Source organism: Macaca thibetana, chromosome 10 (assembly GCF_024542745.1).
Source record: "Macaca thibetana thibetana isolate TM-01 chromosome 10, ASM2454274v1, whole genome shotgun sequence".
NCBI classification, from domain to species: Eukaryota; Metazoa; Chordata; class Mammalia; order Primates; family Cercopithecidae; genus Macaca; species Macaca thibetana.
In genome coordinates this window covers 8,755,112-8,767,446 of record NC_065587.1, presented here as the reverse complement: position 1 = coordinate 8,767,446, position 12,335 = coordinate 8,755,112, and the positions used below count along the sequence as shown (strand labels likewise).

Genomic DNA, 12,335 nt, shown 5'->3' with positions numbered 1-12,335 from the left:
GCAGTCCTTCCTGCTCTTCCCCTCACTCCCTACATCCAACTCCTCAGCAAATCCTGTGTTCTCTACCTTCAAAAGCCATTCTAAATCTGGCTGCCTCTCCCTCCCTGCTCTCACCGCCCTTGTGACATCTCGCCTGGATAGCGGCAGCAGGCTCCTCACTGGTCTCCAGCTTCCACTGACATTGATTCTCGCCACAGCAGCGAGAGTACGCCTTGAAATCTCTCAGGTCCCTCCTCACAGCCCTGTCTAGACTAACAGCCCTCCCAGATTTACAGAGCCCCATCCCACCCCTTCCACCCCCACCTCCTACTGTTTGCCACCCCCTCCCCAGGCCTCCCAGCCTCACTGGCCTTCTTACACAGCAGGCCTGAGGCCACTGCGCTGACTGTTCCATCTGCCTGGAATTGGCATGACTGGCTCCCTCATTTCCTTCAAGTATTTGTCCAATGTTACTTTCTCAGTAAGGCCTACCCTGACCACTCTATTTGCAATTGCAACCTCCCTACTCCCACAATTTCCCGTCTCCCTTATCCTCCTCTGTTTTTTCCGTGCCACTTATTACCTTCTAACACATTTATTATTATTATATAGTATTAACTGAACAAAATTTAGTAGGGGAGACAGGCAATAAACAAGAAAATAAAAGCATGAGCATAGGAGAGTTTACTCTAGCAGTGAGTGCTCTGATGGAAATAACACCCCAGGGATGGGACACAGACTGCAGGGCAGGTTGCTTTACAATGGTCCCAGAGGGGACCTCTGAGCAGAGACTCAAATCTGCGTCCAGAGGCGTCCTGAGGAGTGGAGCTGTGGCTGGCGGTGGGAAGGAAGGCCATTCTAGGCTGCAGGAACTGTAAGGGCAAAGGCTCTGAGGTGGGAGCCAAGTTCATGGGCAGATGTTTGAGGACACCTCCAGCTTCCAGGGCCTTCCAGAAGCTCTAGTCTCTTGGGTTTGGTTGTGCATTCCCGAGACCTTCACCGCAGGCCGCCTCCTGGACCCACTACGGCAGAGCCTGGGGGCTGCTGGTGGGCTTCAGGCCAGGGAAGCAGAAATGGGTAATTTCCAGAGGCAGAAATCAGCCGACCCCGGTGGGCCGGTGGGTGGCCAAAAAAGCTTGACCGGCCCCAAAAGCTTGACCAGCCCTCGCGGGCTGTGTAGGAGCCCGCCCTTAGGAGGTGCCCAGAGCGAGACGTCCCTGGTTTGGCTCTGCCGGGGAAGTAGGCCTAGCAGGGAGAGGGGGACCAGAGAGGAAGAGATGGACTGAGTTTTCCGGACGGTGGGCCGGGACCGAGGCCCGCGGACCATCTGAGGGGGACCTCTGGGTTCGAGGCCGCCCGCACCGACCAGTTCTGTGGCTCGGGCAGTTCAACGCCCTCTCGGGCCTCAGTTTCCCGCCCTCGCTGATCCCGAGGCCGCCTCGGAGATCCCGGGCCGGTTGAATACTGGGCGGGGAGGGGCGGTAACTCCAGCCTCCCGGGCGGGGTCTCCCAGCTCCCGCGGCCACGTTGCAGCCCAGGCGGAGGCGAGGGGTCTCGAGCCAAGATCGCCCTCTTGGGCATCGGTGCGATCGGCGGCGGGAGGTGAGAGTGGACCCGGCGGGCTCCGGGAGGAAGTGGCCCCAGGGAAGGCGTGGCCGCGGGGACGTGGTGGGTAACAGCCCCGACACGAGGACGGGGAAACCGAGGCGGTAGCCAGGGAGACCCTGACCGAGATGACCCCTGTTTAGGGCGACAGCCGGGTTGGTGCTCCCCGCAGTGGCCACTGGCACTGCGGTCCCGCACCCCAGCTCGCCTCTCCTCCAACAAAAGAATCCAGGAAGACGACGGGGCAGGCGGGAGGCCGGGTGTGCGGGCGGCCTGGCCCCCCTGCTGGTGGAGAGGAGGAAGCGCCCTTCCCCGGATGCGGGAGAGGGGAGGGGGCATGGCCTCACGGGCTGCCCACCCCCTCCGTGTGCCCCAGTGCTGGGCCCAGGACCCCCAGTGAGGCCACTCCTCTGGCAAATATCTGTGATCTCCTCCTCCCGCTTCCTGGGCCACCCCTATTGGAATGGCCTCTCTCCCCATCCAGGGGCCTGACTTGTTTTTCTCCATAACCCTTAGTATTACCAGTCCTTTTGGTATCTCTTATTTCACTAATTATTCTTTCATTAATTTATTAGCATTTATTTTGTTTGCCTATAGTGTGTTTCTCCCTGTGGGACTGTAGGCTCCAGGAGGGCAGGAGACTTTGATTTGTCCACTGATGTATTCCCATTAATTCAACAGATCCCTCCTGAGGGCCTCTCTGAGCCCTGCACAGTGCTGGATATTGGGGTTCTCCTGAGAACTTAGCTGAGCCCCACCCTAGACATTCTGGGGCTGGGAACAGTGCTGTAAACACAAATGACATGGTCGTGAGATGAAGGAAACCAGAAATGGGGGGTCTACTGGTCAGATGACCTCAGGTCAGGCCACCTTGGTGGTCAGGGCCACCTTAGATGATATGGTGATCATGCAGGGCCTCCCAGATTAGGTGACTTCAGTTAAAGCCACAAAGAAACTGAGTGGGAGGTGCTAGAAGGGAAAAGCTAGGAACCATGAGAGCACGTGTAGCTCTGACCTGGACTCAGGCAGAAAGCTGGGGTCTGAAGAGTAAAGGTCAAGAAAAGGGGACCCAGCCCCTTAAGCTGCTCAGGGGTTCCTGGCTGGGTAGATGGGTGGGGGGATTCTCAGGGGTCACGGAAGGCTTCCTGGTGGAGGCTATGGTTTCATTAGGCCTCGAAGGTGGAGTAGGAGTTCTCATTCTTTGGGATAAGCTGACTGGGCTTGAGAATTGTTTTGCAGGCTCCCTGGGAACCAGGTGGTCCAAGGGCTGAGCTGTGTGGCCAGACAAGAGGTCCCTGCCCTCCCCCAGTGAGCCCTGCCGGTAAGTGGTACAGTGTGAGAGATTTGGGAGACGAAGCTCTGCGTTTCGTCGGTCATGTAACCTTGGGCAAGTTCCCCTCCCTGCGCTGGGCCTTGGTTTTCCATGAGTAAGGACAGTTGGACTAAGTGTCGTTCATGATCCTGGGGGCACCCACATTCAATGGTTGCGGTTAGATCTTCTCAGCTGTACCTGGGTTTATGCTACACTCTTGTTTACAGAGCAGGTCCCCATCTGGCCCTGAAGGCTGCAGATTGAGAGAGAAAAATAATGTTTTATCTGAGGAACTGGAGCCCCTTTAAATAATCAGGCCCAGACATATTGAAATGCAACAGCTGTCAAGTCTTACTCCTCCCTTGAGCTGAAGAATTATCTCTTTTTCTTTTTTATTTTCTTTTCTTCATGTCAGGTTAGTAATGTGCCCACATGGTAACAAGGTTCGAGGGTGGCATGGCTCACACATGCACGTGAACACCCAATCATCACACTCATGAACTACAAAAGGATCAAGAATTACCTCTTGAAGCCACTTGCTATGTGGCTCTAGAGCGACACCAAGTAGCCATAAAATGTTGTACACTGGACACCCTCCAGTTCTTACCCTATAGTTCAACAATGTATAGCCAATCACTAATCAATATTATTCCTTTTTTTTTTTTGAGATGGAGTTTCTCTCTTGTCACCCAGGCTGGAATGCAATGGCACAATCTCAGCTCACTGCAACCTCTGCCTCCTGTGATCAAGCAATTCTCCTGCCTCAGCCTCCCGAGCAGGTGGGATTACAGGCACCCGCCACCGTGCCCGGCTAATTTTTGTATTTAGAGATGGGGTTTCACCATGTTGGCCAGGCTGGTCTTGAACTCCTGAGCTCAGGTGATCCACCCCCACCTTGGCCTCCCAAAGTGCTGGGATTACAGATGTGAGCCACCACACCCCGCCAATCAATGTTATTTCTATAAACCAAGGAGAATTCATGCCAAACAACTTTGTCATCCTTGCCCCCTTCTGCCTATAAAAACCTGCTTGTAGGAAAGGCCCAATGCATCACACCCCATGACAACTTAGAAGTTTGTTCTGTCCTTATTCTCACTCAAGTAAATTCTTTAAAGTTATATTTTGTGCCTCAGCTTCTGCCTTTAGGTCACTAAGATTCAACTGCTATATGCAAATAAGAGGCCAGTAGAGGCCCAGGAGGGTCATGGAAACCCTGGAAGCTTGGCCTCAGAGTTGGAGTTGAGAGGACCCCAGATCAGGGAATAGTTTAAGCACAGTGGTTTCGATGGGTCTGGGGTCCATTTCAGCTCAGCTGACGCCTGTTTGTTTGGATTTTAGAAAGCCCTGCCCAGGTCCTGCCATGCCTCCTGTCTGATGCAGTCTTGTTATTCTTTTCTCCAAGTCCGCCAACGTCCAGTTTTTTTTTTTTTTTGCATGATCCTCACAACATCCCTTTGAGAGAAAAGGAAGGAAAGACGAGCCCACTTCTCAGGAGACTGTAGGGGCCTTACGGACACAGCAAGCGAGTAGGAGTCCCAGGGCTGGGGTCCAGGTCACCTCCGGAGCCAGTGCTCTTCCCCAGTGGAGCACAGAACCACCTCCCTCTCTGATCCGCTGCCATCTCTCTCGCCTCACAGTTCCTGTGGGAGCCATGAAGCTGAACGAGAGGAGTGTAGCCCACTATGCACTCAGCGACTCCCCAGCAGACCACACGGGCTTCCTGCGCACCTGGGGGGGCCCAGGAACCCCATCGACCCCTAGTGGCACTGGCCGAAGATGCTGGTTTGTCCTCAAGGGCAACCTGCTGTTCTCCTTTGAGAGTCGCGAGGGCCGGGCCCCGCTGAGCCTGGTGGTGCTGGAAGGCTGCACAGTGGAGCTGGCTGAGGCTCCCGTGCCTGAGGAGTTTGCCTTTGCCATCTGCTTTGATGCTCCTGGAGTGCGCCCACACCTGCTGGCCGCAGAAGGGCCGGCGGCCCAGGAGGCCTGGGTGAAGGCGCTGTCTCGGGCAAGCTTTGGCTACATGCGCCTGGTGGTACGTGAGTTGGAGAGCCAGTTGCAGGACGCACGCCAGAGCCTGGCTTTGCAACGCCGCTCATCCTGGAAGTCTGTTGCCAGCCGCTGTAAGCCCCAGGCTCCTAACCACCGATCTGTGGGCCTGGAGAATGGCCACTCCCTCTCCAAGGACAGCAGCCCCGTGGGCTTGGTTGAAGAAGGGGGCAGCAGGTCTTCAGGGCGGGGGTTGGCTGAGTGGGAGCTGCAGGGCCCTGCCAGCCTCCTCCTAGGCAGGGGGCAGAGCCCTGTGTCCCCTGAGACCTCCTGCTTCTCTACCCTGCATGACTGGTATGGCCAGGAGATCATGGAGCTGCGGCAGTGTTGGCAGCAGAGGGCCCAGAGGAGCCAGCCAAAATGTGAGGAACAGGATAAGCCCTAAGTCTGGACCCTTTGAGTCAGGAAACCAGGGCCAGTTCTTTTTTAGGAGTTAAATGTTTACCCATTTCCAACGTTGTGTTTTGGGAGGGGACATGGGTTCTCTCCTTCCTGCTATTTAGGCATTCTCCAGATTCCAGATCCACCCGTGTGTCTGGAAGGGACTGAGGGACCATTCCTTCCATCCTCTTTATTTCCTGAGGTCCACAGAGGAAAGAAGACTTAGACACCACAGAGCAAGACCCCTATCTCCTGACTGCACTGGCCTGACTGGCCCCTCCCAGGGGATGTTAATGAAATGAAGGAAGTGGGAAATGTCACCTGAGAGTGTCACAGACTTGCCCTACCTTTGACCTATACACCAGGCTCTGGAGCCATAATTTCCAACCTGGGGAGTCTCGTGTGCATTTAAATCCGAGGTAGGCTGCAGTATTGGCTTGAGGCTCTGACACTGTCAGAGAAAGTGGATTTATTGTGTCACAGGAGTTTCTGGGACCCAGCTCTTCCTGAGAGGGGTGGGAAGATTGGGGATCCTCACTCAGCAGTTTGGGTAGGGCCCTTTGAGGCAGAGGGTCTTCGGCCAGTGAAGATTTACTCTGCTCAGAGTGTTGGGGTCCCATCCTTTCTCCCCGGCTCCCCTGTTAACAGATGGTGCTGGACCTTGCCCCAGAAGGGGCTTGTAGCTTTTTTATGTCAATGAAATGCCCTCCTGTACTCTGTCTTCAGCAGCCAACTCCTGGAGCTGCCAAGTGAGGGGTTAAAGAAGAGGTGGGTAGGCAGCGTGGCTCCCTGGGTAATGTTTGTTGCTTTGGTTCTCAGTCCTGGGTATTCTAGAAGTTTGGACACGGGATTCCGTTTCCTGTGCTAAAATTCTCCCTCCTGGCTGGGCTCCGGTAAACTGAAGCTGCTCGAGAAACCACCTGGAAACTCTCATAGCCCTGTTTGTCACCCAGGGTGTACTTGCCAGGACCTTTCCTTGCTACTCTTCCCAACATCGAGGGTGATTTTTCTATTGTTCTGGGAGGCAAAGCGGCTGGGTCACCAGAGCCTAACCAGACTGACGCCCCAGGGGGAAGACGCAGAGGCCGGGAGGAGACACCCCCTCCCAAACACACAAAACTTGCTTCTTCCTGGCCTCGGCTCCCCTCACTGGGGCCTTGGGCAGGGCTGACCCGCACCCAACTAGGCCTAAGGGGGACGCTCGGAGCCTCTTACCCCCAGGAGGCGGAGATGCGCCCAGGGCGGGCGCCCGGCCTGTTCCCCAGCCCTGCCTGGAAGCTCCGCAGCCACTGCATTTTGTTGACGAGCCCTTCTCTTATTGCTACAGTGTTTTGTACGCGGTTAAAACACTAGTAAAGCTTTTTCATTATTACTCATTCGTCTCCCTGGGTTTATTTCTACAGCCGGCCACTAAGTCCTGCTCCGGCCACCGTGCAGTCCTAGGTGCGGGACCCAGGACCGCGGCCCCGCCCCGGAGGACGCGGACGTAGGGAGCCGGGGCGGCACCGCTGCTCTCGTGACGTCACTACGCCGGCCAGTGACAAACGCCTCCCACCGCCCCAGGAGCCGCCAGCACTGCGCGAATGCGAGGGCTGGGCTTCCCGTGTGCTCCTCAAAGTCTCGCGAGGCTTCGGGCGGCGTTCTTCCCGAGGGCGGCACCGGGACCGGTCGGTGGGGTCCGGGTGCCCTGGTGAGGGGCGGAGCTGGGGGCATGGCGTCCGGAGCGGCTCGCTGGCTAGCACTGGTACCAGTCAGGTCCGGGGCTCTCCGAAGCGGGCCTAGCTTGAGGAAAGATGGCGATGTCGCCGCAGCACGGAGTGGCTTAGGCCAGAGCCTGGTACCGTCGAGGTCAGTCATCGTTACCCGCAGCGGCGCCATTTTGCCCAAACCGGTGAAAGTGAGTGTCTGCCTGGAGACGGGGTGAAGGGGCTGAGGCCAATCATTGTGGGGAGTGCGTGAGGGCGGCGCTGATTGACGGGAGCGAAGGCCAATCATAACGACTACCTTAGACTGGAAGGCGGACCAAGAATAAATACGCTAATGAGTTGCTAATTTTGACAGGTGTGTAGAAAATGGTAGGTAGACAGAAGATGGGGGGAAAACGCTGAGGAAGATGGCCTTTCACATTAGCTTGTCATGAGAGGTGGGGTGCTCTGCACCTCTGGAGTCAGAAGACTAGGCCGTGTGCTTCTAGCTTAGACCAGTCCTGTAATCTCTGCCCTGCCTGTCTCCTAGTTTATGGGATGAAATATGAATTGTGAAAGGATTCTGTAAATAAAGGGTACGTGGGATGGGCCTCATCTTTTTATGAGTTGTCACCTAGTATTCATGTGATTTACAGTCCTGATAGATGTGCAGGGAATTATTAAAATCACGGTTTTTCAAATGAACAATCGGGCTAGAGCGGTGAAGTTAGTATCCAAGGCCATCTCTGAGGCCGCAGCATCCGGGTTTCTTCCTGGTACCGTCCCCATCAGGTTCTATCTTTTTCCAACACTGAACGCTGTCACATGCTTGAGTTTTTCTAGGGAAAACGGAAACAGTCCCTTATATCCAACAAAAGTTTGCTTTAGCACTGCAGGGCTGTGTGGTGTGGGAGTTAAATAAAACATTCTCTTAAAGCTAGTCTGGCCTATGCTAACTCACACAGTTGACTGCAGGTCCATGTTGGGAAAGACCTGCCTTATCAAAACAGTTGCAAAAAACTTTTTTTTAAATTCTAGGAATACGAGAGAAACGTTGCTGAGATTTTACTGACATTCTCCCAATCCATTTAAATAGTCTTTGAGTGTAAATACATGCCTACTTTCAAATACATCTGTTTCTAAAATTTTTAAATCAAATTTCTCAGGCATCAGGGAACGTGTTACTTAATGAACTGTATAGAATATCCCTTCAGTGTACATCTTTCTGTCATCGGTTTTCGTGTATTTCGTGTTCAGATAGAGCTCACCGTAGTCTGGCCCTCCTAGTACTGGTGCACCCGTCTGCCTGTAGGGATTTAAAGTAATTAGCAGGCTGTGTCCTAACTTTAGATGTCTAGGGTGCCTTAGACTTTTCTTTCCAGTGGACTTTTCATCCACTTTGATGGCCATAACAGTCACCTTATCCCTTTTTCTTTTTTGTTTTGAGATGGAGTCTCACTCTGTCACCCAGGCTGGAGTACAGTGGCACAGTCTCGGCTCACTGCAACCTCCGCCTCCTGGGTTCAAGTGATTCTTCTCCCTCAGTCTTCTGAGTAGCTAGGACTACAGGCGTGTACCACCACACCCGGCTAATTTTTTGTATTTTTAGTAGAGATGGGGTTTCACCATGTTGGCCAGGCTGGTTTCGAACTCCTGACCTCGTGATCTGCTTGCCTCGGCCTCCCAAAGTGCTGGGGTTACAGATATGAGCCACTGCGCCTGGCCTTTTTTCTTAAGACAGAGCCTCACTTTGTTGCCGAGGCTGGAGTGCAATGGTGCAATCTTGGCTCACTGCAACCCCTGTCTCCTGGGTTCAAGCAATTCTCCTGCCTCAGCCTCCCAAGTAGCTGGGATTACAGGCGTGCGCCACCATGCTGGGCCAATTTTTTTTTTTTTTTTTTTTTTGAGACGGAGTCTCGCTCTGTTGCCCAGGCTGGAGTGCAGTGGCTGGATCTCAGCTCACTGCAAGCTCTGCCTCCTGGGTTTACGCCATTCTCCTGCCTCAACCTCCCGAGTAGCTGGGACTACAGGCGCCCGCCACCTCGCCCAGCTAGTTTTTTGTATTTTTTAGTAGAGACGGGGTTTCACCGTGTTAGCCAGGATGGTCTCGATCTCCTGATCTCGTGATCCGCCCGTCTCGGCCTCCCAAAGTGCTGGGATTACAGGCTTGAGCTACCGCGCCTGGCCGCTGGGCCAATTTTTTGTATTTTTAGTAGAGACGGGGTTTCACCATGTTGGCTAGGCTGGTCTCAAGCTCCTGACCTCAGGTGATCCACCCACCTTGGCTTCCCAAAGTGCTGGGATTACAGGTGTGAGCCACCCCGCCTGGCCCTCTCCTTTTCTAATTACTTTTCTTGCCCTGAATTTTTCCAAGGATTTTAAAATCAAGTTGCTTATGATGGGTCTGAGGTCCACAGGAGGGTATGTCCGTGAGAGGGCCAGGTCTTCTTTGGTCCTGCCAGAGTGGGCTCTGGAGCTCACAGCTGCCACTCTGACCCTCTGCAGATGTCCTTTGGCCTTCTCCGTGTGTTCTCCATTGTGATCCCCTTTCTCTATGTCGGGACACTCATTAGCAAGAACTTTGCTGCTCTACTTGAGGAACATGACATTTTTGTTCCAGAAGATGACGATGATGATGACTAACAGGTAAGACTTGCTTTACCCTAGATGGACCAGGAAGCAGGGTGGAGCATCTGTCTGTGATGCAGTCTGGCCTGGTAGCAGCATTTGGACAATGAGGGCAGAAGCTTTAATGAATTGACCCACTTGGTGGCTAATGTTTTTTGTTTTTTGAGATGGAGTTTCGCTCCTGTTACCCAGGCTGGAGTGCAATGGCATGATCTCAACTCACTGCAACCTCTGCCTTCCAGGTTCAAGCGATTCTCCTGCCTCAGCCTACTGAGTAGCTTGGATTACAGGCATGTGCCACCATGCCTGGCTAATTTTGTATTTTTAGTAGAGACAGGGTTTCTCCATGTTAGTCAGGTTGGTCTCAAACTCCCGACCTCAGGTGATCCACCCACCTTGGCCTCCCAGAGTGCTGCGATTACAGGCGTGAGTCACTGCGCCCAGCCGACTTCATGTGCTCTAATATGTGCTTCATGGCATTACTGTCAGAGATGAGGACACTCCTGACTCCTTAGCCTGGCATTCAAGGCTTGCCATAATCTGGTCACACCTCTTATTCCAGTCTCATCTTCCATATTTCCAGCCACACACCGATTCCCAGTATTCACCATTTCTTGAGTTTTCACACTCATACCCACCCCCAAACATTGGCTCATTGTTCCTCCCACATGGAAGGCTGTTTCCGAGAGCTCTGGGTCTTAATTCCACCCCATTCTACAGTGTCTTTGAAGTCTTCCTTCCTCCCTTCATTTGAAAGTTGACTACTCCTTCCTCTGAGCAACCAGTACCTCCAGTACCTCTCTTCAAATACTCGGTATCATGTGTCTAAACACACTCAAACCAAAATTTTACTAGACTCTGAGCTTCTTGCTGGCAGGGGACGTTTTTTATACATTTGGGCCCCCAGTGCCTGGCCCGTGGTGAATGCCCAGTTAACATATGCATAAACAATCAAACGTGCTCAAAGCTGCCTTTCTCCTGCCATGTTTGATAGAAGCACTTTGTGGAATTCTTTCAGTCTGCAGATGGAAGGCTACTCTGTTGCCCAGTTCACTGCTGCTTTCCTTTCTTCCAGGCATTACAGAAAGGAGAAAGCAGTAACTGAAGAAATGGTGATGCTCTCAGCTTCTCTGCCTTCCCTATCAGCAGAAGGGCTCAGGGAAGGCCCTCAGCCTCCCAGTCTGGTGAAGCTTCCTGTATGGTCCATGACCATATCCTACCCCAGGCTCTGGCAGGCTCCCTGAGATGTGCTGTCCACTAAGCACTGCACAAACAAGCAATCAAATTATGAATAAACATAATAAATATCAGCTGTGTGTGACCGAGTGATTGCTGCAGTTTCTCAGTATGCCTAGGCTCTAGTTGGTGTGGTTGTTTCTGCTGTCCTTTATTCATGAGAGAAACATAGGCCCAGGCTATCCAGGCTGCAGTGGAGCCGGGTGAACTATTCTGGGGGCCTGGGAACGATTTTCATTGTTTACAAAAGCCCAACAGAAACTGCACATTTTCCCTTAAGAAAGCTACACGGCCTAACTAAAGCCTCATGCCATTCTGTGTTCAGTGCCAGTCATTTAAGTAGTACGCTCTGCTTGTTAGCATACTACTTAAATATAACTAGAATGATTCAAAACTTGGGTTCTGTGATATGAGGATATATATAGGTTTTCATCTATTTCCTGGCTTATAACTCCCAAAGCCCTTGTTTTAGGCTTTTGTTACAATGTTGGGCACTTCAGGCCTCAGAAAACAACAGTCTCTTTCTCAGACCTTCTGACCTCCTTTCACCTGCTGCTTTTTCTCCCCAAGGCAGGCCATAGAAACTAAAAGTATAATCTTCCTTTGCCTGTCTTCGAGTTGGCCATAAAAAGAATTCTCTGACCTACCTTGTCTGATTTTAGGTCATGAGACCCCCATTTCAGAAGGGATTCTTTCCCTTACCTGGGAGGAAGAAATGTGGACAGGCCTTGTTGGACTTCTCCACTCCATCTGTATTAGATTATGCCTCTTTTGTCTACTCCCATTTTTCCACCGTTGTCCATGCTTCAATCATCCCTATCCAATGAGGTCTCCATAAAAGGCCCAAGAAGACACGTTCAGAGAGTTTTCGGAGAACAGAACACTTGGCTTTGGAAAGTGGCATGCCTGGAGAGAACTTGGAAGCTCCATGCCCCTTCTTCTATACCTCACCCTATGCATCTCTTCATCTGTATCTTTTGTGATATCCTTTACAATAAACCAGTAAATGGACCTAAGTGTTCCCGAGTTCTGCAAGCTGCTCCAGCAAATTAAAAAGAAGGGGTCATGGGAACTCCAACTTGAAGCTCACAAGTGCTGGAGGCTTGGACTTGTGAATGTTGTCTAATGGGGGTGGGAGCAGTCTTGTGGGACTGAGCCCCAAACCTGTGGAATCTGATGCTATCTCCAGGTAGATAGTGTTGGAAGAGAATTGGAGGACAGCCAGCTGGTGTCTGCTGCAGAACTGACTGCTTGCTTAGTGTGGGGAGAAACCCTCATACGTTTGATCACAGAAGTCTTACGTGTTTATTGTTACTGAGTGAGAGAACACAAAAACATTTTTGAGTTTTTTCCTCAGGTTCCTAAGGTGAAAATATAAAGGGATCCTTGGTGCCTTAAGTTTTGGGGCCATGCACAATGGCTGAGGCCTGTAGTCCCAACACTGGGAGGCTGAGGCAGGAGGA

General features: G+C 52.5%; 2 protein-coding genes and 1 non-coding gene across 5 annotated transcripts; 2 read left to right on the top strand and 1 right to left on the bottom strand.

Annotated features, from left to right (window-relative positions):
• Nucleotides 1–1,485: 1,485 nt before the first annotated feature.
• PHETA2 (PH domain containing endocytic trafficking adaptor 2) lies at nt 1,486–6,695 on the top strand. Of its 3 annotated transcripts, XM_050806106.1 has the most exons (4): nt 1,579–1,647; nt 2,824–2,905; nt 3,565–3,675; nt 4,534–6,695. In XM_050806106.1, the coding sequence occupies exon 4, from the start codon at nt 4,548–4,550 to the stop codon at nt 5,325–5,327; it is 780 nt and encodes a 259-aa protein (XP_050662063.1). In that variant the 5' UTR covers nt 1,579–1,647; nt 2,824–2,905; nt 3,565–3,675; nt 4,534–4,547; the 3' UTR covers nt 5,328–6,695. The 3 variants fall into 3 exon arrangements, with proteins under 3 accessions (XP_050662064.1, XP_050662063.1, XP_050662065.1); XM_050806107.1 differs by lacking the exon at nt 3,565–3,675 and having other exon boundaries at nt 1,486–1,581; XM_050806108.1 differs by lacking the exon at nt 3,565–3,675 and having other exon boundaries at nt 1,585–1,647.
• LOC126929942 (small nucleolar RNA U13) lies at nt 3,306–3,409 on the bottom strand. Its single transcript, XR_007717373.1, has one exon. It is a non-coding gene; the product is annotated as a small nucleolar RNA U13 (small nucleolar RNA).
• Nucleotides 6,696–6,923: 228 nt separating the features above from the next.
• SMDT1 (single-pass membrane protein with aspartate rich tail 1) lies at nt 6,924–10,946 on the top strand. The gene is made up of 3 exons (XM_050806158.1): nt 6,924–7,220; nt 9,514–9,654; nt 10,712–10,946. Exons 1-2 carry the CDS (start codon nt 7,035–7,037, stop codon nt 9,649–9,651), a joined length of 324 nt encoding a protein of 107 aa, XP_050662115.1. The 5' UTR covers nt 6,924–7,034; the 3' UTR covers nt 9,652–9,654; nt 10,712–10,946.
• Nucleotides 10,947–12,335: the final 1,389 nt, after the last annotated feature.

Bases quoted from the DNA above. Each gene is read 5' to 3' on its own strand.
- SMDT1 (XM_050806158.1), top strand. From the start codon at position 7,035: ATGGCGTCCGGAGCGGCTCGCTGGCTAGCACTGGTACCAGTCAGGTCC. The intron at 7,221-9,513 runs GTGAGTGTCTGC...GACCCTCTGCAG, and splicing joins TTTTGCCCAAACCGGTGAAA to ATGTCCTTTGGCCTTCTCCG.
- PHETA2 (XM_050806107.1), top strand. From the start codon at position 4,548: ATGAAGCTGAACGAGAGGAGTGTAGCCCACTATGCACTCAGCGACTCC.